We start from the raw sequence: 22,265 nt of genomic DNA, 5'->3' as shown, positions 1-22,265 counted from the left end.
AGCTGCAACTCCAATTAGGTGCCAAAAATGAGAAAATATTAATTTAATGAGTCAGCCTCTTGTCAGTGAAACAGGAATAATACCAGCCTTTTGATGAAAACTGTTGTGCAGCATCCAGACTCCATGGCTTCCCAATTCCCCATTGAACCAGGAGGCAAAGAAGGGTCGTCAACATTCGGGATTCAGAAGAGTTTGAGAGGAATGTGCATGATGTGAACTAGCTTGGAAAAAAATAGTCTGCGCTCATGTAAACACAGACAGCATCATAAGACTTCAAGGGCCATAGCTCAACTTGAATTAAGACAGATCTCTCTTATTTAATATTTAGTGTTGGGAGGATGAAAGAAGAATTGCCCTAGAAAAATCAGTTTTAAAATTCTGCCGGATGCTGGGATTTCACTTTAGAGATAAATAGGAACGTTCTTTTCTTTGCTTTGCACTTCAAAGATTTACATACGTGACAGGGAGTAATCAGCTGTTTGCTGATTGCAAGTCAGTGTGATGGAAAAATAGCCACCAGTTTGCTCCATAAAGTCATGGGAAGAAACAAATAAAACAAATGACACAGGGAATGTTTGATGTTTTTTAAGAGCACAATATGGCTGAGTAGACCATTTCTTACCACTAAGGCTAAGACAGTGGTCTACCATCTTTGTGGTTGCTATATGTAAAATTTTTTAGTCAGAATATTGTAAGAAAAAGAAAGGAAAATGTTTTGAGTTGGATTCAAGGAATTTAAATGCAAGAAGAATTTCCACATTTTGCCTTCACACAATTTTCACATTATGCCACAGCTATAGCTGACTGCTATTTCTACTGTTTCCAACCCAGTTTTTTCAGAAAATGCTTTGGAGGGTTTGTCCCTAGACCATGCTTACTCCCTCAGTTTGTCACTTCCTATCATCCAGAAGCAAGTATCTACTCATCTCATAGATATCCCAAGGATTACTATTAATATTTTCTTCTCTTACTAATATCTCTTTTCTATAAAAGCATTGATGGGTACTAGGCACTTTACATACAAATAAGGAAGGGAGTTACTTTTCCTGGAAACTTGCAATCAATTGGGGTTTGCCTGAAGTGGGGTAAAATGAATCTATCTAGGCTGTACTTATTTATCTATTAATTGTAACAATTTATCTTTCATGCCCAGCTGTGACAGGTCTTGTTTTACAAAAACTAAAAACGTAGTAGGTGATCCACAGCAGAATCTAAGCATGACCTGCAGCTGGAATGGTATGTTCAGGGAGAAAAAAACAAACAAACAACCAAACAATAAAAACCCTCAAAAAAAGATGTTGATAGATCAGTCTTGCTTGGTACTTTTTCTTGCCATTCACCCTCCAAAATCCAGCCATCTCAGAAACCCATCCAAGTAGTTGTTTCTAGAGCCTGCCAAATGTATATGTTAGAAGGAAGTGGAAGAAGCAAAATTCCCAGTGCTGATGGAGAACCAGTGGGAAGAAGTGAATCGCAGAGAACCCTGCACAGATGCTGGGTGCTCCGAGCATCCCATCCCCACCAAGAAGGCTGGTGGCTACAGCCTGTCATGCAGAGCCTCTGTTGGATGCTCCAGGTTTGCTCCTAAATGGTGTGGAAGCTGGTTCACCCTGAAGGTGGTAAAACAAGACAGTCTCCTGCAAAGTCTACATGAAAGAAAAAAAGTTCACATCCTCACTGGCATTTTAAATTATATAAGGCACTACTCTTCCCTGATGGCTGAGCAGGAATACTAGCTCTAATAAATTCCTCTAATTGCTGATTCATTTTAGGGAAAGGTGATTTATCTTCCTTGGGTAGACAGCTTAGGTTCTTATTTACCAAACACTCTTGCTGACACAGCTGCTTGAGATAGCTATTTGAATAGTATAACTCCTAGCACAATCTTTTTTCAAGCAATAACATTTGAAAAGTATGCAGGAAGAATAGGTGACATGTTTTGCTAGAAAAAAAATCTAGCTTTCTTTTGATTTGACTATGAACTTAAATCCATATGAAAAAAAGTCAGTCTTTCTAACTGCTGTCCTTTTCCCCTATGTGTCCACTACTACAAAATACAGTTGTGTGGGACTGTAATATCCAAAATTGGAAGTCCAAAAATCTAAATATTTGCATATTTCTGATGAAACATCCTGATAATTATATTTTACCTGTACACAATTTAGCACAATGACGTCTGGTTTAGAGTCAGACTGGGGGTATGTGAGGGTGGTATTTACTGTGCATGGTTCCAGTTGACCTGCCAAGTCTTTATTTTGTCTTTAATACGTTTTTCAAATATGGAAAACTAATTAACTTTAGATATAGAGATTTTTCTCTATTGATATGCATATTATATGCATATATAGTATGTGCATAGGATTTTAAAAGATATATACATATGCCGACGTACTAAAGACAAATAGTTAGTGTTATATTACATGTGCATAATAGATTCATAAATATAAAATCCTCTCACTATTCTTTGGTTTCTATGCAGATTTACGGTCTATCAAATGTATTAAAGCCTGTGGCTGTTGCATAGTGAAGTAGGCAGCTGCTCAATATTTATTTTTATCTTCATTGCTGAAAAAGTAGACCCACTGCTCATTAAATTAGTGCTGGTTCTTCCAGTAAGCACAGTCTATCTCCTTCAGCAGGAGTTCGGGTTAGAGATATTTGGAAGCTTTCCAGCAACACCTAGGGTTTTTTTCTTTTTTATTTTTCAGAAAATGTATGTAAGAGCCTGAAATGTTTCATTCAAAAGAAAAAAAAATATTTTACTGAGTTAAGAGACCATATGTATTCACACCTCACACCTCCACCCTCAGCATTCACACCTCACCACTTCCTTGGATTTTTTTGGGTGTCCTCAGCCTTAGTTTAATCTGCCTGATAGATGGGCTAATTATGTTGAAAGCTAATGATGCCTGGGCCTTAGGCAGTCTGCCATTAAGCTGAGAACCCAAACCACAGTCTGCCTGGCAGATCTTCCCCAGGCACAGCAGACCTGAAACTGGACCATTTTTGCCAGAAAACTCCTTCCATCAAAAGCCCACCATTTCCCCAGGGGTTTGAAATTTTGGAAAAAAAACAAGAAATTTTACACAAAACAAATCCCTTGATTTTTAGCCAAGTCTAGTCCATTCACCCTCTGATAAATCATCATGTTAATCCACAACACCTTCATAATAACATTTGCCTTTTTCTGTTATGTTCGTGGAATGACAGACTCTATGAATACATACATATATATATGTATATATGTGTGTGTGTGTATATACATACACACACAAAATTAGACAAAAATATGTTGTCTGTAAGTAGGTAGATTTCTGTTGTGCCCAGAAGGGCAGGGAGGGAATTCTTCAGATAGTTCTTAGCTTTGGTATTTCTTGGCTTCTAAATGTTTTAGTTTGCAATCTATTTATAAAGTTATAAAGTTATTTTAAAGATGTATTTTAATGGAAAGTCTAAGAACTAAACTACTTGTGATTTTTCAGTAGATATTCTAAAAATATTTTAGTTGTGTATGTGATGTGGACTGCAGAGTTTTCAGTAGCAAGAGTTGGTTCTCGGGTAGATTGGGGTTTGTTAGGAATTACAAAATGGAGTATCAGATTATAAAATAATCTGCATCCCATATAATACTGAAGGAGAACTCTAGATTCTTATAACCATTGAATATATTGACTGGCCTTTGTTGTACACATTTCTCTCTTGAAATTGTGCTGGTTTATTCTCTGAAGAAATAAGGGATCTGGTTATTCTGGGCAAAACAGGGACAGCAAGGAGAAAAACCTTTAAATTAAAACAGGATTTCTGCTTCTATGCTCTGCTTCATTTGTGTTTTAATCAGAAATTCAGCACTTAAGCACAGACAGGAACTTGGGGTATTACATATAGTGCACTTTTAAAATACTCAGTTTATTGTTGGGTCCTTGCTCTGATATTTGAAAATTCTTTACAGTCTTAAATCTCTTGTGGTTATGTTTCATTTCATATTTTTTCTTTTGTGAAAAAAGTCCCTGTTACCAAGGTGGGGCAGCTCTCTAGAGTGTAAGCTCTTCAGGGCAGGGAACGGTCTCTTAATCCATGTTTGTACAACATCACTATTGCCTTGACCTGGTGAAAGGCTCAAGTTCCTGTGCACTATTGCAATGCAAATAATAAACACTACTGAAAAATAAAGAGTCTGTTCGGTCAATTGGCGTCTTACCCAAGTATGGACAGAGGGAAATTAAGTGTCAAAGTCAATGCTCTCCATTATGGGTTGTTTAGCACACAGTGACAATTTAAAATAGTAATGAGTTTTATAAATTAGCTGTGCAGCTACTTGATAATTTGCAGACTTTAGAAGATTTGCTGATGATAAATATGATGACATTTCTTGTTAACCACAAATAGTGAGACTGTACAGATTTACCAAACAAAGGAAAATTCTTACTCTCTGAACCTGCCCTAAAGGGCTTCTGTAAGTATAAATCACTGTAAACTGCAGAATTGCTAAAGCATACAGTGACATACTTCTGTAAATGTAGAGCATCTAATCATTCAATTCACTACATGAATTCCCATACAGGAAACTGAAGACGGCATTTTTTTTTTCAAAAAAAATAAGAAGTTTTTCTAGGCAGTGATTTATGTGTAGTAGTGATTCCAGACATCTTAGAGAATAAAAATGAAACTTTACGAGACAAATTAGCTCAGCAAGTAATTTTCTCATTTGATGCTTCTTATGGTTAGGGGACCAGAGTCGTCTCAGCTGAACATGAACAAGAAATTGTGGGAATATTGATAATATGGATAGCATATGTAAAACTGCATTGAGAATAGCGGTCTGGATGTGTTCAGTGGGATGGATGGCCCATTTCTAATGTAAGACAGGCAATTACACAAGGGCAGGAAGCAGAAGGTGAAAAATATACAGGGTAGAAGTCTGTCATAATGAGATGGTAGAGATCACTGTTTAGAGCTGGTGCCAAACTACAAAAGAGTCTCAACTGAACATTCACAGAATCCTTCTTCCTTCCAAGTGGAATTTTTTATCATTCAAAAGTAGGAAATAAAAGAACAGCTGTTGTGAGTTGTCTTTGACATTCTACTTTTGGAGGAGGAGTGTTTTAGGCATTACTCTACCTATCCAGAACAACTTTCTGATTGCCTAGATAATCTGATACGGAAAAATCTTCCAGAATCACCACCGTTCTTCACTTGTAGGTAAAACTTCACACAGCATTGGTCCATGTGAAACCAAGGAGCTAATCTCCTTATCGCTGATTGATCTCCAAGGTTCTTCTGATCTAATTTGGTGCTTTTTAAGTGATGCCTCTCCACCCTCGTCCCTTTCCCTTGCACATGATGTGCCAAATCCTGGTACTTGGCCCTCACTGTCTGGATATAAAGAGGTGCTACCTGGATGGTTCCTAACTCTTCTCCTTATCAGTAAACATGTATGTTTTTCACACTGCTGAGATCGTCATTGATGAGACTGTCATCAGTCATCAGTGTTCCCCCAGTGTAAACACCTGGGGGAACACTATAATTGCTTTTCAGTGGCTTTGTTGTTAGCTGAGCAACCACTTGTTCATTTCCAGGTGTTATTTGTTTGTCCTGGGGCTCCCTGGGACAGATGTTCCCCCTTGTCTCTGACCTGCAGAGCCCATGCAGCTGCAGCAGTACAGAGATGCAGGGCTTTGTTTCACCCACATCTGCTTTATTTGGATCTTGTAGATGGAGGCAGTGATGTGGAAGTCAGTGGCACAGGCAAGTTGTAGATAACTTGGAGCTAAATCTGAGTGATGTGGTGAAGCCACTTGGAAGTCTAATGGGGATCATAGCTGCTCCTTCAAGTCCTGGTGTTTGTCTGCAGAGTGTTACTAGGGCCTGCAGCTGAGGGTATTGCTACACCCTCCACTGCTCTTCAGCATTTATAGGCACTTAAGGGCTTTTGGTTGTTTACCCTGCATCTACCTGGGGATTGCAGTGGTTCTCCTTAGAAACATTTGTTGCCACCACAATCTGCCCCATTGCTCCTACCAGCTACTTGTCCCTAAAAACCAAGCTAGAAACCAGTTTTAAAAGCAACAGCCTCTTCAGTGGCTTGTGCATTGCAGAGCAAGTAGTACGTGTTGTAAGGCATGTTTTGCCTGTTGGTTTGCAAACAAATTTGCGATGTTAAGTCTTAAAAGGCTTAAACCTGTAAAGCTTGAGGTAATTTTTGAGTTGTTGCCTGGGGAAGTAACCTTTCTCTTCACAACACTTTGACACTGCTGAAGTTAATGAAGAAGATTAGTTCAAAAAAAAAAAAAAAAAAAGCCCAATTGGGAAGAAAAGTCTCCAGCTCTGATGCCCTGCAAATACCATGCAGCATGGAAGCCTGTGAAACTGGGATGCGAATGAAATGTGGAGCACAGGGAAAACGGAAGCAACTGGCTTGCTTTCCATGCCATTCTTGCAATTCTGTGAAATTACTAAGAACCCCAATTGGCAAGTAGCAAAAAATTGCTATAAATTAAAATAAAACAAGGGCAGCATGCAATCATGATGATGCTGATAGAAGCTGGCAGGTCATTTAATGAAATCTCCCTGTATTACAGCAATAGTAAACCAACTTGTTAAACTACTGAAAGCAAATTAGATGGTTTTTAAATGAAGTGAAAATGCGTTTAAGTGATAAATTAACTTACTTTGTTTGAATGTACAATACAGTGCTCAGCGTATTTTTCAAAATGTAGAACCAGTGAGCTATTATTTTTAGTGCTGCAATAACAAAATTAAAGTTTTGTCTAATTTGGAAATTATTGCAATATAAATGGAGACAATTAGTGTGGTGTGAAAATGTAGCGCCCAAAAGGATGTGCATGAAACTATGGTTTTCTCTCAGTGCGGTGAAGTCTGATTTTAGTTGTCTTGTGCTCTGGCAAGTTTTTTGACTGGTTTGTGTAAATACAAGGTTTAAAATGCTGCATTCTTGGCTGCTGGCTGAGTAAATTCTTCATTAATGCCTTCTATTTTGAGTATGTCTGTGCCCCCCACGGGGGCTGAAGTGCGATACTTTGCAAACAGCTGAGAGCCTTTCTAAGGCATTCCTTCAGGGACACTTCTCGTCCATCAGCCTTCACAAGGGCATGGCTGTGGTGTGGCTCCTTCTTCCCTCACTGGCTAGGTTAAGCCTGTATTTCAGCTGAAGTCCCAAGAGAGCAAAAATAAAAGCAGAAAATGGCCATGATTCACATCAGCCTTCTAGGACACAAGTCTTTTGTTAAGCTTTTCGAACAGGAGAATGAGATTCTTTTCTGCTTGAAATTATAAAGTATTTAGAGATGTGCCTTTTGTTTTAATAGCAGAAAAGGCTTTCTTGGTGGGACTGAGGCTGTCACAGCAGATTAAAAGAACCCAGGGGAGCAGCTGATTAACAGAAAGAAAATTAATGAAAAGCCCTTGTGTCTCTCTATTGAGCTTGTACAGAGGAATACAACTTGCTCAGCAGTCATCGTTAGAAGATCACCTTTGAAACTAACATTTTATCAAAGTGGAGGGTTATAACACTAATGGGTAATTTCTGCTCGTTTGTTTTTACTTTCTTCTGAATTGTGATAAAAGTAGAACACTCGACTTTTCATGGCCAAGCGTGGAGGAAGCAGGATAAAAGGCAGAAAAGGATTTAAATTAGATTGACTGAAACTGTTCCAACTACTTTTAATGTTTTATTAACTGCTTTTAAAAAAATGTTTCAAACTTGAAGCAGAATATTGCTTTTTAAAATATTTCAAATTTGAATGTTTCCACATTTTAAAAAAAATGTAATTTGGGTCTCGGTCAGAACTTCCCTGTACAAAGTTCCCGGTCTGATGAGTCACATATTCTGCAACGAAGTATTTCCCTGAAAAATCCAACTCCAGGTTCAAGCATACTGACTGATAAGATGTTCTACTCTTCAGATTAGCAAATAAAACATGATAGTACTTTATAAAGCAAATGAGTCATCACTCTTTTTAATCATCATCTCTGGTCTAACTCTATGGTTTGCTGAATGCCTTCAGCTCTGAATTAGCGGCAGTGGAAGATGTGCAGCGTGTTTTCGGTTCAAGGCCTTCCACTTTATGCTGGTGTTGCCATCATCATTGCTGAGACAGTAAAACTGTTTGCTGGCTACAGCTGTGCAAACCAACTGAAAGCCACAGGTTTGTTCTAGAACTCTCCCAGACAGAACTGATTTGTACAGCTGTGGCTGAGGGAATAATCTGAACCTTCCTCTGGATGGTTTTATGCAAGAAGAAAAGGCTCCACTTGGTTCTTTGGGCAAAACCACAAACAGACAGTGACATCTCCCTCAGATGCTGATCTACACTTCAGAGTAAAACCATCCTCAGGTCTGAGCCTGGTTCAGCTGCTGGGGCTGGGGCAGGAGCTGCACTGGGCCACTGTCAGGTGGCAGGTCCCAGCCCCAGCTCAGACTGTGTGGAGTGCATCTCTGCTGTTTGTAGATACTCAAGGAAAGAGGAAATTGCTTGTTTGGGAAAAAATAAAAACAAAAACAAACAAAACCTGGAAGGATCTTTTTATTCTTTATATTCTTTGTGGAAGGCTTCATCTTCACGTAGCAGCATTTCTGCACATCTAGTGCCTGCCAGTAATATAAAGGGAGTGGTAGCAGCTACGTGGCCACTTAGACAGGTGTCTTCAATGAGACATCTGTTGCAAAGCAAAAATCCCTGCTCTGCAGAACAACATTGGAGCAGATGGCACCAAGTACCACACATACACAGAGGCCAAATTCCCCTGTCCCAAACAGTAACCAGGTAATGTACTTTAGATAATATATAAATTCAGATAAACACCTTTGGCGTCTGGTGATCACAAAAAAAAAGAATTCAGTGATTTCATAGATCTGGAGCTGCATTCAAGGCAGAAAATTGACTACAAAGCTAACTACCAGAACTAAAGATTTGTGCTTTCTTTGTTTTGTTTTGACTTAAGTGGGGCTATGAGATATGGATGAAATCTTTTACCTACAAGATGTCATAGCAAAATTGGCCCTAATAGTGAAAATCATTTACTCTGATTTATGTTTCCCAACTATATCTTATGAACTCCTAATCACAAGTGATGCAAAATTAATAAGCTTTAAACTAAGTTACTGCAGTTGAACAACAGGCGTGGATAGAGGTAGGGCACAGTACCAGTCTTTCTTTTAGAGTACTTTAGAAATGCTGCTGCTGATAGGACAGTATCTATTCAGATTTACTAAACAGCTGTTGAAGAATATAAGTATTAGAGTGATGGCAACTACATATTTCAAAAGAAATGTCTTTCACTCTGCAAATGCAAACTTCTTCCTTTCTTGGGCAGAGTCAACTGCAGTCTGAGTTCATGCCAGTCTTAGCCCTGCAGGTCCCATGAATAAAACCCCAGCCTGGGGAGTGATGTCATTCCCTCAGTTCTTTTTTAATCTCCTTTTTGTGCTGAGAGCAGCCATCTGTCCCCCTCCAGACAATGACAGAAGCAGCTGTGCACGGTGTGCCATCAGGAACAAAAGCCTTTGCTTCATACCAGAGGGCAGTGGGCTGTAGGTCAAAGGGGGTTATAAGGATATCAGGGTCAAATGACACCTGTACAGAAAAATAAAATGAGGATTATATGGCCTTTATTCACTAGCAGAAAAGTGGGGTCAGTCTTTGTCTGAGTGTTTCTCTAATGGCCATGGGAATGCGTATGTGTTTTCAAGGATAGCAGCACCACAATTTACCCTCAGAGTAATCGAATAACAAAGACAGCTTCAAGCAAAGGGCAAAGCAAACACAATACAAAACAATTATTTTGAAGGGAAAACAAAACAGCTTGGATACATTCTGGTACTTTTTGCAAGTTCAAAGAGTGTGATTTCAAGTGGTTTGCATATCCTATAACATGCCCTTATAAAAGCACAGTGAACCATGCTTTTCATGTGCAGTCCGTAGCACACAGTAGTTCCCTTGCTTTGTGGGAAAGGGGAAGCTGAGCGAGGGCCAGGGTGCTCAGAAGCCTCATTCAGGAGAAGAAGTTGGTTATGCTTTGAGTGGCTTTTTCTGCAGGGTGAGCAGGAAGGAGCTAGAGGAGGGTACATACTCCATAGAATGAAATTGCCCATTCCTGCTTGTGCCTTTCTACTTCTCCATACATGGTGCTAGTCCTAATCCTAATCCTGTCCTAGATATTCTCTCTCTGTGCTGGTTACATTACAGAACAGAAGCTGATACAGGTGTAAGCTATAGGAACCCTTTTAAATAACAAGGAATGTAAAACTGGGGTAAAGTCCAGGCATATAAAGAAATAGGTAAATGAATTTAGCAGAGTACAGAGTCTTCTGTATTTTGTTTAAGCCCTCGTCACTTTTGTTCGCATGGATTCCTTTCTGTTTCTAAGCAAACATGCGTTTTGAAGCCAGAGATGTACCAGGGGTCATGCAGCCTTACCACTTCTTTTGGGATGACAGTCGAGGATTTGGCCCTGTCTGTTATTAATAGGGTGACATTCCAAGAAGTTGATGGGACAGAAGTACATATTGCACAAACGGGTAAGCTGTAAACACTGTATGCTCCCATCTCCAGGGAGCATGTCCTGGGACATTCATGGATATGCATTTGAGCTCAGACAAGCCATGAGACAGCCATGACTGGGCCATCACCAAAAACAGTGATCCCTTCCATGCCACAGTTCCACTTATGGATGTAGAAAATGGTTCCCTATTGCCTTCCTTGCTTTTTTGCAATGCAGTTCAAAAAGGATACTGAAATAAAAATTTAGTCATAAAGCACAGCATTTTTATAAAACTAGCATTTCTCCCTTTTTTCTGGTTAAGGGCTGTTGGTTCAGGCTTGTTAGAAAGTATTCTTTCAACCTGAAAACCTTGTTAAAAAGTATTCTTTCAACCTGTTGTGTTCTTATTTGCTAATTGCCTACTTTGTTTCCTAAATGGTATGAATAAGTCCTTTCACGTTACATTGTCTACCTAGTTTATGCTTTTTTAGGGGAAAAAAGTCACAAGATGCTGCAGTAAAACAGGACAGAAATATTACTAATGATGGAAAACACATGACTACATTTCTAGGTCATTGTACTGTGTAGTTTATCTGAAGGTGTTGTGACTGCTGAGCAGCAGTGTAATTCAGTCATGCGAATTAAGTTTAAGACTGAAGCTTTAGAGTTCTTTTATGCCACCAAGAAACTGCTAAAACTTGAGAAAAATCCTGTTTGTCACTTGATGCTGATGTTGGCACTCTCCTGCCTACAAATTGCTTATCATTCCCATCTCCCTGTGTGTGCTAAATGATCAGAGCAACACACCATTGAGAATCCACTCCTGAACATTACTGTACAGGAAGAATTTTATAGATTTCCAGTTTTTTAAACAAGATGATCACCAGTTCATGAATCACTGGTTCACAAATTATTTGTTCTCTTTAAACTTTACATAAACTTCTACTTAACCCGCAATAAAGTCTCTTATTTTAAGCTGTCTTAAGCTAGGGCAAAACTTAGGGTGCTGTTGTTGGTTCCTGAGACTGCCACAGCATACTTTACATTCTGGCAGCTCTGCCGGCGTCGCTTTACAGCTCCTCCAGAGATCAGCCAGCTCTGCTGAGCGGTTAGTGACTCCGGACATACATGCCATTGCTGTCTGACTCTGTTCTTTCTGGGAAACTTTCCTGAAGTCTGTTTTCCTCTGTGTTTCATCAGAATCCCAGGGGGGGCAGATTTTTCTTTCTCTATATGAACAGTCACTTTGACTGCAGTCTATACGACCCAGCCTGGAGCGTGTGCTGCAAGGCTGAGTTGGTTTTACTCTGAGAGAAGTTCACTCTCACCAACTTCTAGTATCAGAACTCAAAGTGAGAAACAGAAGCACTTTCAGGCTTTAAATTTTTATATTGCATTTATTTTTGTTGTGTTAGGTTTTACTGTGTAAGGAGAAGATAGCCAGTTATTGTGCTGCCTTGAGATAACACCTGGCTGTAGGGGTAGTAGTGTTTGAGACAAAGAAATAACAATTATCCCAAAAGTAAGGGTATAGGTGTTAGTGTAGAGTGCTGTGTATATATTTATATATTTGAGAGTGTAACAAGGCATATGGTCAAACATCCAGGCCTTGTGCCCACCATACAATACAGTAACTGTATAGCACAGGGATTTATTATCAAGCTGATGTTAAACAGACTTAATGCAGTCTCACAAAACATGGTCCCTGTGATTGAGCATGTCATCCAACCAGCTCCTTCGAGCAGTTATGGTTAATAACAAGCAGTTATAGTTAATGAAATCCCCACATGAGCAAGCCAGGCGGGCCCCAAGAGAAGGACCACTGTTGGCTACAGTGCCTCCAGCCCTTTTGCCATCTTTTCCTCTAATCACATCCTTTCAAGGGCACTGTGCCACACTCACAGGAGTCACCTTTTTTCACAAGGGACATTCTTGTCTCCTGCCCTCTCCCCAGACAGGGAAGTAAGTGCGTTAACTTCTCCACTTCTCTTTGTGGCAGCTCAGTGGGTTTGGCTCTGGTTCAGGCTCTGCAGTCTCCTTGCAGAGCAGTGACGGTTTTAATCAATGGCAAGCTGACTTTCCTAAACAAAGTACTGTTTCTTCAGAAAGCAAGAGCTTCATAGTGAAAAAGTGAAAATATGAGCAGGTCATGTAGTTGTATAGCTTACAGAGTGCTGACCCAGCATCCAGGGGGGGTCTGGATAAAAACTGTAATATTTACGCTATTTTTTTAAATCTCTGTCTCTTGACTAATAGTCGCATGTATTGCAGACAGCATGAGTCACTTCCTTCTTAACTCATAGAGGCCACTGTATGTCATATTAAGTTCGTTACGTTGCTAGGCTATTTCCTCTGTGGGTGAAATGTCAAAATACTGGCTACCTATATAGTCAGCGTTAGGAATCTCTATCAATTCCAGACTGATCCCTCTACAGTTATACTTCTTGAAAAAGTTGATTCAATGAGCCCAGATAAACCCATAAAGGTGCATGAAACTGTGTAACAAATTATATAGTAAACTGGGTATTCCATGTTTCCAGATCATGAATCTTAGCCAGACTAAAGTATGGGAAGTATTGATAGCCAAAACAAAGTTGATATGGTTTGAAGCTGGCTCCCTGCCAAGTCTCCAAACCTTACCACCAGAAGTCCCCCCCCCCCAAACCTCAGGGAGAAGAGGGAGGAAAAAAACTAAGAAAAACCTGAAACGAGAGAGAGACAACCAAAGTGATATATAAAAATATATATTTACACTTATATACAATTAAAATATACAATTTCACAAGGGAAAGGGAAGGGGGAAGGGAAAGGGAACAAAACTAAAATAAAATATATATATATATATATCCCAATTAGTGACCCAATATCTAACAACTAAAAAGTTAGGAAAGAAAATAGCTCACTACTCTCCTGGGACAACTGAGAGTCGCTCCGGAATGATCGCCGGCAACCTCTGTCTCCCAAGGTCGGCAAGACCAAACCAGGCCTCGCTCCCCAGCACGGCAGACTCAACAGCAGGGAACCTGCACCTCCAAGCCGCCGGAAGGAAAGAGAGCGAAGGCCTCTCCTCCTTTCTTCTTATAATCTGGCTTACGTAAAAATTGTAGGGAATACTGGGTAAATCTGGACCCTTCCTTGNCGGAATGATCGCCGGCAACCTCTGTCTCCCAAGGTCGGCAAGGCCTAACCAGGCCTCGCTCCCCAACACGGCAGACTCAACAGCAGGGGACCTGCACCTCCAAGCCGCCGGAAGGAAAGAGAGCGAAGGCCTCTCCTCCTTTCTTCTTATAATCTGGTTTACGTAAAAATTGTAGGGAATACTGGGTAAATCTGGACCCTTCCTTGGTTACAAACTGGTCACCAAGGAAGGCCTAGCCCAAACCACCACAAAAGTACAGTTATTATACTGGTTGAGCTGGTAAAATAAATTATCCCTTATTTAATTTATTCTAAAATTATATAGATAACAGAAGAATAGATATAGAAATAGATACAGAAAATAGTTCAAAGAGATAATAATTTTACCTGTTTCTATCTGAGCCATTGAATTTTCTTATATGATCCATAAATGTGCAGCAAGAAGGCAATTCAAGCTTACACATTTTAGACTTGGCCTGTCACAGAAGAGGATGAATCACTGTCTGGAGGTTTCTGTTTTTCTCCTTTGGTTGTAAAGCAAGAATAGGGTACTGGTTTAGATTAGATGCCTGCCTGCCATCCATCCATCCATCCATTCATCCATCCTATTCTTAAGTATCTATTTGTTAGAAAAATACTCTGTTAGTTTTGTTGGAAAAAAAAAAAAATCATCATTGAAAGAATAAGAGTATCACTGCAGATTTTTTACAAATATCAGGTTAAATGTTATGTTTGAATTTTGTTTGCCTACAGACCAGATGTTATCATAGAGACAAGTTAATTTATAGATGTGATAACAGTACTCATTCATGTACATTGCAGGCAGTCAAATTCAGTCAGTTACATGTGTTGTGTCCATACAGTGAACAAGAAGTAATTCAGAAATCAATTCAGTGCAGTTACCCTGAGAAAGTCCTATTTGCAGATGAAGTGGCTCCTGCCAGCCCCACCGTGGGGGACCTGGTGTTCCTCTGTGGCAACAGCAATGGCAGTGGTATCCAGCTCTGCTCTCATCTGCCCCTCTTAGCCCTCATGCCTCCCCTCATTCATCCCTCTGCTACTGTTTTGGTCATGAGTGTTAAGCACAGAGGAGAGGATCACGAAATTGGCCAGGAAAATGTCATTAATAACCTTGACAAGTATGGAGATGGATTGGGAAGGATAAAGGAGAGAGTGGGAGGAAAGGAAGTCGAGACAATAAATAGGCTAGACCTGCTGTTAACATGTTAATCTCTACAGGGTTATTCAAGGGAATTGCTGTGTTACTTCATACTATACCTAGATCCTTTCCTTATTTCTGCACTATTTCTTCCTTGATATTGACATTGTATTTTTGTATTGACAATGTATATTTATTATAGTTTACAAAATTAAGAAATCAAAACAATTTCAAACATATTCAATACGATGGTGCAGGGGAAATACACAACTTAACTCGTTAAGTGATACAATTGCCTGACAATATAAAAGCTTTTAGTCCACTCACTTTTTTAATTGAAGATGATTATGTAATTGCATATCACTTAATGTGACCTCCAGTTTTTGTTCCAAAATAGACCATAGTTTATTATATTAATACTCTATAAGAGGCTTACAGCAGCTATTATTTTTAATAATAGTCTCACTAGTGCCTTCCTGATTCTACAGTATTTCACCTTTGGCTGTTGTATTGTTTGGTTCACTACATTGTTTTGAGAAATATAATCATGATGCATACAAAAAAATCTGTTTGAGGATGATTTATAAAGGGGATCTGAATTTAAGGGAGATTATATTTCCATTTGCTGTACATAAATTGTGTCTTTTATCTGTGGGGGTGGGGACTGAATACCCTGTCAGAAAGAATTACATATATATAAGAACTGTTTGCTGTGATGCTAATAAATAATCAATCACATTAATTTAGAAGAGGTAAATATTACAATTTTAATAACTTTAATGTCAGAGCATGTACAGCAGGAGTCTTCCTAAATGAGCAGTTCCTTTTGCTCTGAAGTGGGTTATCTGCAAAAGATAGGTGTGATTGGTGGTGATGGAAATGCAACCAGGCTTTCCAGAATAGGAGCCCAGTGTAGATAATCTGCTGCCATAAACACTTATGCATGTTGTTGGTGGCTGCTCAGTCATAATTTGCAGAGTTACTGGTGGTTATTTAAAAAAAAAAAAAAAAAAATTGAAATTCCAAATAGTAAAAAGCAAAACTGTAGATAAATCTTAATCCTTTAAAAAAAACATCGTGGTTCTTTGTTTTTTTAATAACAGTGTCCAGTTTACCAAGCAACAGCTCACCTGAAAGGAAGTTTTATGCTGGAAACAAAAGACTGTTGCGTTTGGGGTAGGGAAGAGACACCCTTGAGGAGTCCCAACAGACCAGCCTTTGGGGAAACTCTCAGCAGTTGCTGTTAGAGCTCTATTGAACAGAGGAGTTTGGCAGCCAATTAATTCTAATCAGATTTTTTCTGGGTTCAGTTCCCTGCGAGCAAGTTGATGATGTTCCCCCAAAAGCAAACGAGAGCAGCAGCAGCCTGGTTGCTGTGTGGTCTGTCTCCCTCTTAGGATAAGCTCCTGGCCTCCTTTTGTGTGTCTTCCCAGCCCTGCTCACCTAACTGACATCAGGAGTCTTCCTGCCAGAGGGAAGGTTTCTTAGGAAAGAGGGTTTTAAAAGATCAGGTTGGCAAGCTCTGCAGGCATTGTGTTTGGCTTTGTGTTCAGCAGGTTTTCTGCTTGGAGCTTATTTCCTCCCACAGTTTCAGCAGCACAGAAGCCTTTTAATGGCAGCTCCCAGTGCCATGGCAGTGGGAAGCATGGACTGGCAGCATTGTGGTATGACAAAGGCCTTTGGCTGACTGGCCTCCACCACCATTTCCCCTCTGTGCCTTGTGTTTTGCTAAGAGGTGACTTCTTTGACGTGTTCTGAGCATGTCGTGGGAAGAGCTCCATGGGAGAAAACTAGGAAAAACCCAATAGCTGCAAGATTCTTACACTGTGTGTCATCTCCACCACGTGTTTGCAATTGTGCAAACATAATCAGTCTGGCAGATTACCAAGTACGCCATGCCTGCAAGGAAATAGGCCTCTCTTTGACCTATGACTGTATCTGTGTGCAGTGTTCAGTGTATTTAGTTAGAGATCAGTCATGGATTTGTCGCAGTTCCTCATCACGGAGCAATCTCCTTTTCAATTGTGGTGTCATCCAAGGAGACATGACTGTGCTTCTCCTCTTCTCATCATAATTGTGTCCACCAGTGGGCAGAGCAGCGAGCCAAGAACCTGCCACTTGATACCCCCTCCCTGCCAGCCATGGGTGGGCATGGTGGCAGCTCAGGGAGAGGAGCCATCACTTCCACAGCGTCTCTTCCCATCACAGTGAAGCTGGCACAGAGGAGCTGGGCGGCTGCAGAGTTCCCCCACTGCTTGCTTCCAGCACATCCTCTGTGCTGCCCACATGACTGGAATAGAAATCATGCCACATGTACAAAACTGAAAACTTTTCATACTGCAATTTGTTCTTTCCTACCCCCGAGGCCTTTGTTAGCTAACAAGACGCTAGTCTTTGAGGGGAGAGACAATGGTGTGTGGTTCAGCTCGTGCTGTGGAGGCGCGCTAGAAATGGCGCAACAGCTGAGTCACCCTGTGACCCCCAGCCCCCCTCCTTAATTTTATTATTCTGGTTCAGTGACATTTATTTTGCTGTAAATGCCCAATTTCCTATACAGTACATGTATTTTACAAAGGAACTAGTAAACTAAAATTATATGTTATGCAGAAATTCTTTGGTCTGAAAACACAGATAACCCATATTTGCCTTTCAGTCTTCATGAGCTTAGACATTCGGTGACAACCAGCAATAATATTTTTAGCCGCTGGCATTCTCTTCAGCTTCAGGCTAACTCACTAACTTGATCAAGAGATGCTCCTTAAATGAATTGACACCATGTGCAGTAAATTATGTATTAAGGAAAAGAAAACGGATAAAAGAGAGCTCTGGGGTGAGTCTGTGGTATCACTGCGTTGGAACTGATTGCGGCTGAGAATTTGTCATTGCTGAAGTTTGTATTATATTTAGAGAGGGAAGGGGTGGTATATGTTGTCCAGCTCATCTCAGTTTTACAGTGCCATTTTAGACACCAAACCTGATTAAGCTTCTTTAGAGGACGTACTCTCTGCTGGCCTTCTGCACACATCCTATCTATGCAAGGGATCCCACTAAACTGTCTAAATGGGGTGCAAGCAAGGCTGATACCCAACAGACAAATAAAATTTCATATATGATAAACAGTAAATACTGCTCTATCTTAGTCATATGAACTGGTTTGGCTGAGTTGTCCTCCCCCAAGTCGATTAAGTTTAATTCTTCTGTGTGAACACTCAGAGTTTCCATTAAATGTGTCTGAATGTCTGATCCCAGGCTGAAACTCTGATATTCCAAAAATAGTTTAATAAATTGAAATTCCAAGATGTATCATCATAAGCCTGTCACTTGAGTATCAAATCTGCCATGTTATGTAAAAAATATTGGTTATATAATGGGATTTTTATCAGTCGAGTGACATAAATGCAAATATTAGAGCATTATTAGGAAACCAACCTCTCTCTGACTTTGGATCTGTTATGCTGGAAGTCAGAGAAAAAGTAGATTATATATATATGAGGATTTAGGTGCTGTAGCTTCAGAGATGTCTGACAACTCTGAGTTACTTTGGGGGTTTTCTTCCAGATAAATGTAAATACATTTTAAATGGCACTGAGAAAAGAAACTGGAGTGTGAAAAGAATTTTGAGCAACTCCAAGGTTTCCTTTGTGATACCCCAACTGCAGCCATTGCTGCTGGTGGAGTCAGAGATGTCCCAAAACCCAGTACTTCTTACCTCTTGCAATAGGTGGAGAGAGAACTGGGGAGCTATAGTCTGTCTATCTGCTGGAAAGCAGATAAAGGTCCTGAGCTAGCAGAAACTGGGACTCACTAGCAGGAGGACATATGGAAGAGCAGCAGGGATTTCCTGTAGGCAGAGCAATGTTCATACATGCATCACAGCCAGTTGTCACTAGTGATCAGATAGCAGTGCCAAGCCCTGGGGAAAGGCTGAATGGGCAGCAACTGCTCAGGGAGCAAAGGCATTGTGTGGAAATCCACACTATTGGGGAGCAGAAGCTTTGAAGTATGGGAGCATGGAAAGAGTGGTGTTGTGAGTTACCTGAAAAAGAAAGGAATTAAGTATGCTATACATAGAATTAAGTGCATCGTTTTATAACTGATAAGCTGATTTTGCAGTTTGCACAACTTCTTGAAAACCCTAAGTAGGGTACTATCTGAAATTGCACAGCCTGATGTTACTGATGGACAACCATCTGTCCCCACGGACTTTCAAATTAGGAGAGCATCACTTTTACTAAGAGCAGGCAGTCTGTATGGTGGAGGGTTTCGTAAGTGAATTAGATGAGTCTTCTGCCTTTTCAGCCTGAGGTAAAAGCAGACTGAAAAAAATAGAGGCAAGGTCAACTTCGCAAGTTAATATAAGTGAAATAAATATTTTAATTTCACATATTTTCTGGGTTAGTTGAAGTGGAGCAGACTGTAAAAGGCTGATGTGCTCTTTAATGTTTCTAGTTCAAAGAGGCAGTTTTCCCAGTAGCACTGGTATCCCCCCAGTTGGCTTTGTCACAGCACCTCGAGCATTCGGCACACTTTAGAAAATTAAATCTCACAGTGCTCTGCCAAGCAGGTAACTACTATCCTTCTCTTATGGATGGAAAATTGGCATATTCAGTAAAGGAGTAGAAGCTGGAGGGAAGGAAACTAGTGGGAAGAGACCACTGAATGTGCTTCCCAGGGAATTCTCAATATCACACATCTGTGTCTTGGGATGGGGAACTACCTGCCTTTAAAGAAGTGGATCACATGTCCAAAGTAACTGAAAGCTGTAGCATAGGCTGGTCAGGGTTCTGATACCTCCTGTGCCTGGGCTTTAACTAGAAATCAGTTCCCCCCAAAATCTATAGATTCAAGTAACAAGAGAAAGGACGACCCTGTTCTGCAAGCAGGGCTGTGCATGTGGGCTTCCTACATCAGTGTGAAGTTCCTCTGCTGCCTTCACAGAAGTCACAGGGCTCCAGGGCTTCTGAGCCTGCATAGTCCCAGCTGAGCTTTCACCTTTCCCTGACAGTGAGCTACCTCAGTGCTACTAAAGTGCACGCTGACAAAATGTTTAGTTTAAAACATGGCATAAAAGTGCTATTAATGTGTTGCTGGATTTTTCCCCTTGTATGGGATATGAAAAGGAAAAAGAAAAAAAAAAAGATTTTTTTTTTTTTCCCTGTAAGATTAAACAATCATCATGGTTTTAAGGGCTTAATCTGCTGGCATGCAGACTGCTGGCTGATAAGTCTCAGAGTCTGAGTGTAATTGGATGCAGCATCGGATTCAGTTGTGTGGGCTTTCCAGGGGCTTTTTGTTTGTTTGTTCATTTTTAACACACTGCAGAGTTGAAGTGATCTGTCTCTGGAAATGCCTTTCGGGGTGAAGCTGTAATGCTGTGTCCCCCCAGCTGGTATTTGGGCAGCACCTGGTTGGAGACCACCGCTCAGGGAGGGCAGCGGGGGAGGCTGCTCAGTGTATGAATTCGTGCTATTGTTCGAGAGACACATCTGCCTTAAGAAATCGCACGGCACAGGCCGTTACTTATTCAGATGCAGAAGCTCCTTCCGTCCCCCAAGACGGCCCATTCAAGTCACATGCCAGAGGTCTCTGCAGAATGGGCTGCAGCTGCTTCAAATCTGCTGTCTAACATCAGAAGCAGTTGGACAAACTGTACCGTGCTGACTACAGTCAGGCTCCCTGGCGCCAAGGAAGACAGGAAAAAGATTTGGGATCCCAGCGCTATGTTCTCAGAGGATCTGTGGCTGGAAAATGAGAAAAACTGTGCTGTTGTTCACAAGTCGAAACGAGGAAGGAAACGCCAAGAGCTCCTGGCCGTGGCCCTGGGGGTGAAGGTGGGAGTAAAGGGGGCACTTTTGTGGCAACCTCTGAAACTCTTTGCCTATTCACAGATCACCTCCCTGGTCAGAAGAGCAGCCTTAACTCAAAATGACAACCACTTCAACTATGAAAAAGCACACAATTTTAAGGTAAGCATACCTTCCTATCATTTTCAGTTAAAAAGTTCTGTTGAGATGCCTCACATTTTGGTTTTTTTGCTGTGATGAATTTTGCGCGCATCTATTTATACTAGCTCTAAGAAAAGTGTTGAAAAAATGCATTTTTCTTTTTATTTTAAGTTCTCTTAACTGCATTCTTAGTATGCTTTATATAGGGACTTAATCCAACTAATAGTTTTGCTGCTCACTGTACTACTTGACTGGCAATTTAGCTCTTTTCCCAGAGTTGGGTTTCTTTTTTATTCAGAAACAAAGTACTTCATGTTGATTGTCTTTATCTTAAGTGTGTATGTACTTTTCATTAAGAAAAAGGCCCCTTTTCAAAATCTAGCTATTATCAGAAGCCAGTAGCATTTTATCAAAAAACATTTTGGACCATTTCTATTTTCAGAAGAAGTTGAGGGGGCTTGGGTGCTCCTAACAGTGAAGCAAAACACAGCAGTGGGTATTGTCTCCCAGCTTTTGTTCCACCACCATATGCTAAGGAAATGCTCTCAGAGTCTCACTGAGCTGTACGATGTGAGCTTGTGTTTGCTTGTCAAACTAAAACAAATCTCTGGACAAACACAGGGATGTTTAAATGGATCATCTTTTTGCTGTCTTATACATACAAAATCAGATTCTTAGGGATTTTTTCCCCAACAGCTGTCTCTGGCAGACTGCAGCAGGGAAGTGACTCAGCTTTGGAAACGGACCTTCCAGGCAGCTTGTATTAAAATGTTTTGCCAAAAGGACTGTGATGGTTTCAGAGTGTGCCAGCCAGTTACCGTATCTAATGCTGTCAAATTGCGGTTTGATGCTTATCGGGATAAGCATCGAGAATAAGAGGCAGTAACAAGACAAGAAAGGAATGTATCTCAGCTTTGAAACCTCAGTTTAGTTAAAGCTCCTTGAGGATGCTGATCTGGGTCACTGTCAGAATAGTTCCACTCATTAGCAGAACAAGAATTTTCTGATATTCATCTAGAGCCTGTCAAAAATGGAGAAACACTGATTAAAATTATTTCAGTTAGCAAAAAGAGTTTCACTTCTTATTTTTCTACATATTCTGCTGTGCAGACATGGCTCTCCTCTGCAGTACTTCTGCTGTAGTTGGCAAATCAATAATTTAATATTAGTGGGCAAAGCGAATCATAGCATCCCTTTCCTCATTCCCCTTCCTTGACCCAAGCTACAGAAAAGTCAATATTTATCTCTCTGATAGGCACTGAAGGAAATAGAGGAAATACTCTGTGTTTTCTTGCTTGATTAAGCCAGCTTTCATTCTTTCTGGGTTTTGCCCTCATTATCATTTTAATATCAAAACTATTTTAGTTTAACTAGAAAGTATTTTCTCATGACTGAGACTTTTTTCCACTTTGACCCATGCATTCTTTCCTCTTCAAAATTTCCCTTGTTTTGGCTTTGATTTATAACTGGACATGTGCCCAGTTAACTTTGCATTTGCACAATCTAACTGTTGTACAGTCTCT

The 22,265-nt window shown here is 40.4% G+C and overlaps 1 protein-coding gene across 1 annotated transcript in view; it reads left to right on the top strand.

Moving 5' to 3' along the window:
* CHN2 (chimerin 2) overlaps positions 1-22,265 on the top strand; it is a 163,557-nt gene that overhangs the window by 118,622 nt on the left and 22,670 nt on the right. The window contains exon 7 of the mRNA XM_017836115.1: positions 20,686-20,763. Within this exon, the coding sequence (XP_017691604.1) occupies positions 20,686-20,763 (78 nt within the window). The remainder of the gene's footprint in view (positions 1-20,685; positions 20,764-22,265) is intronic.

The sequence above is a fragment of the Lepidothrix coronata genome, unplaced genomic scaffold, assembly GCF_001604755.1.
Source record: "Lepidothrix coronata isolate B3197 unplaced genomic scaffold, Lepidothrix_coronata-1.0 Scaffold270, whole genome shotgun sequence".
Lineage (NCBI taxonomy): Eukaryota > Metazoa > Chordata > Aves > Passeriformes > Pipridae > Lepidothrix > Lepidothrix coronata.
This window is presented reverse-complemented; position numbering and strand designations above follow the sequence as displayed.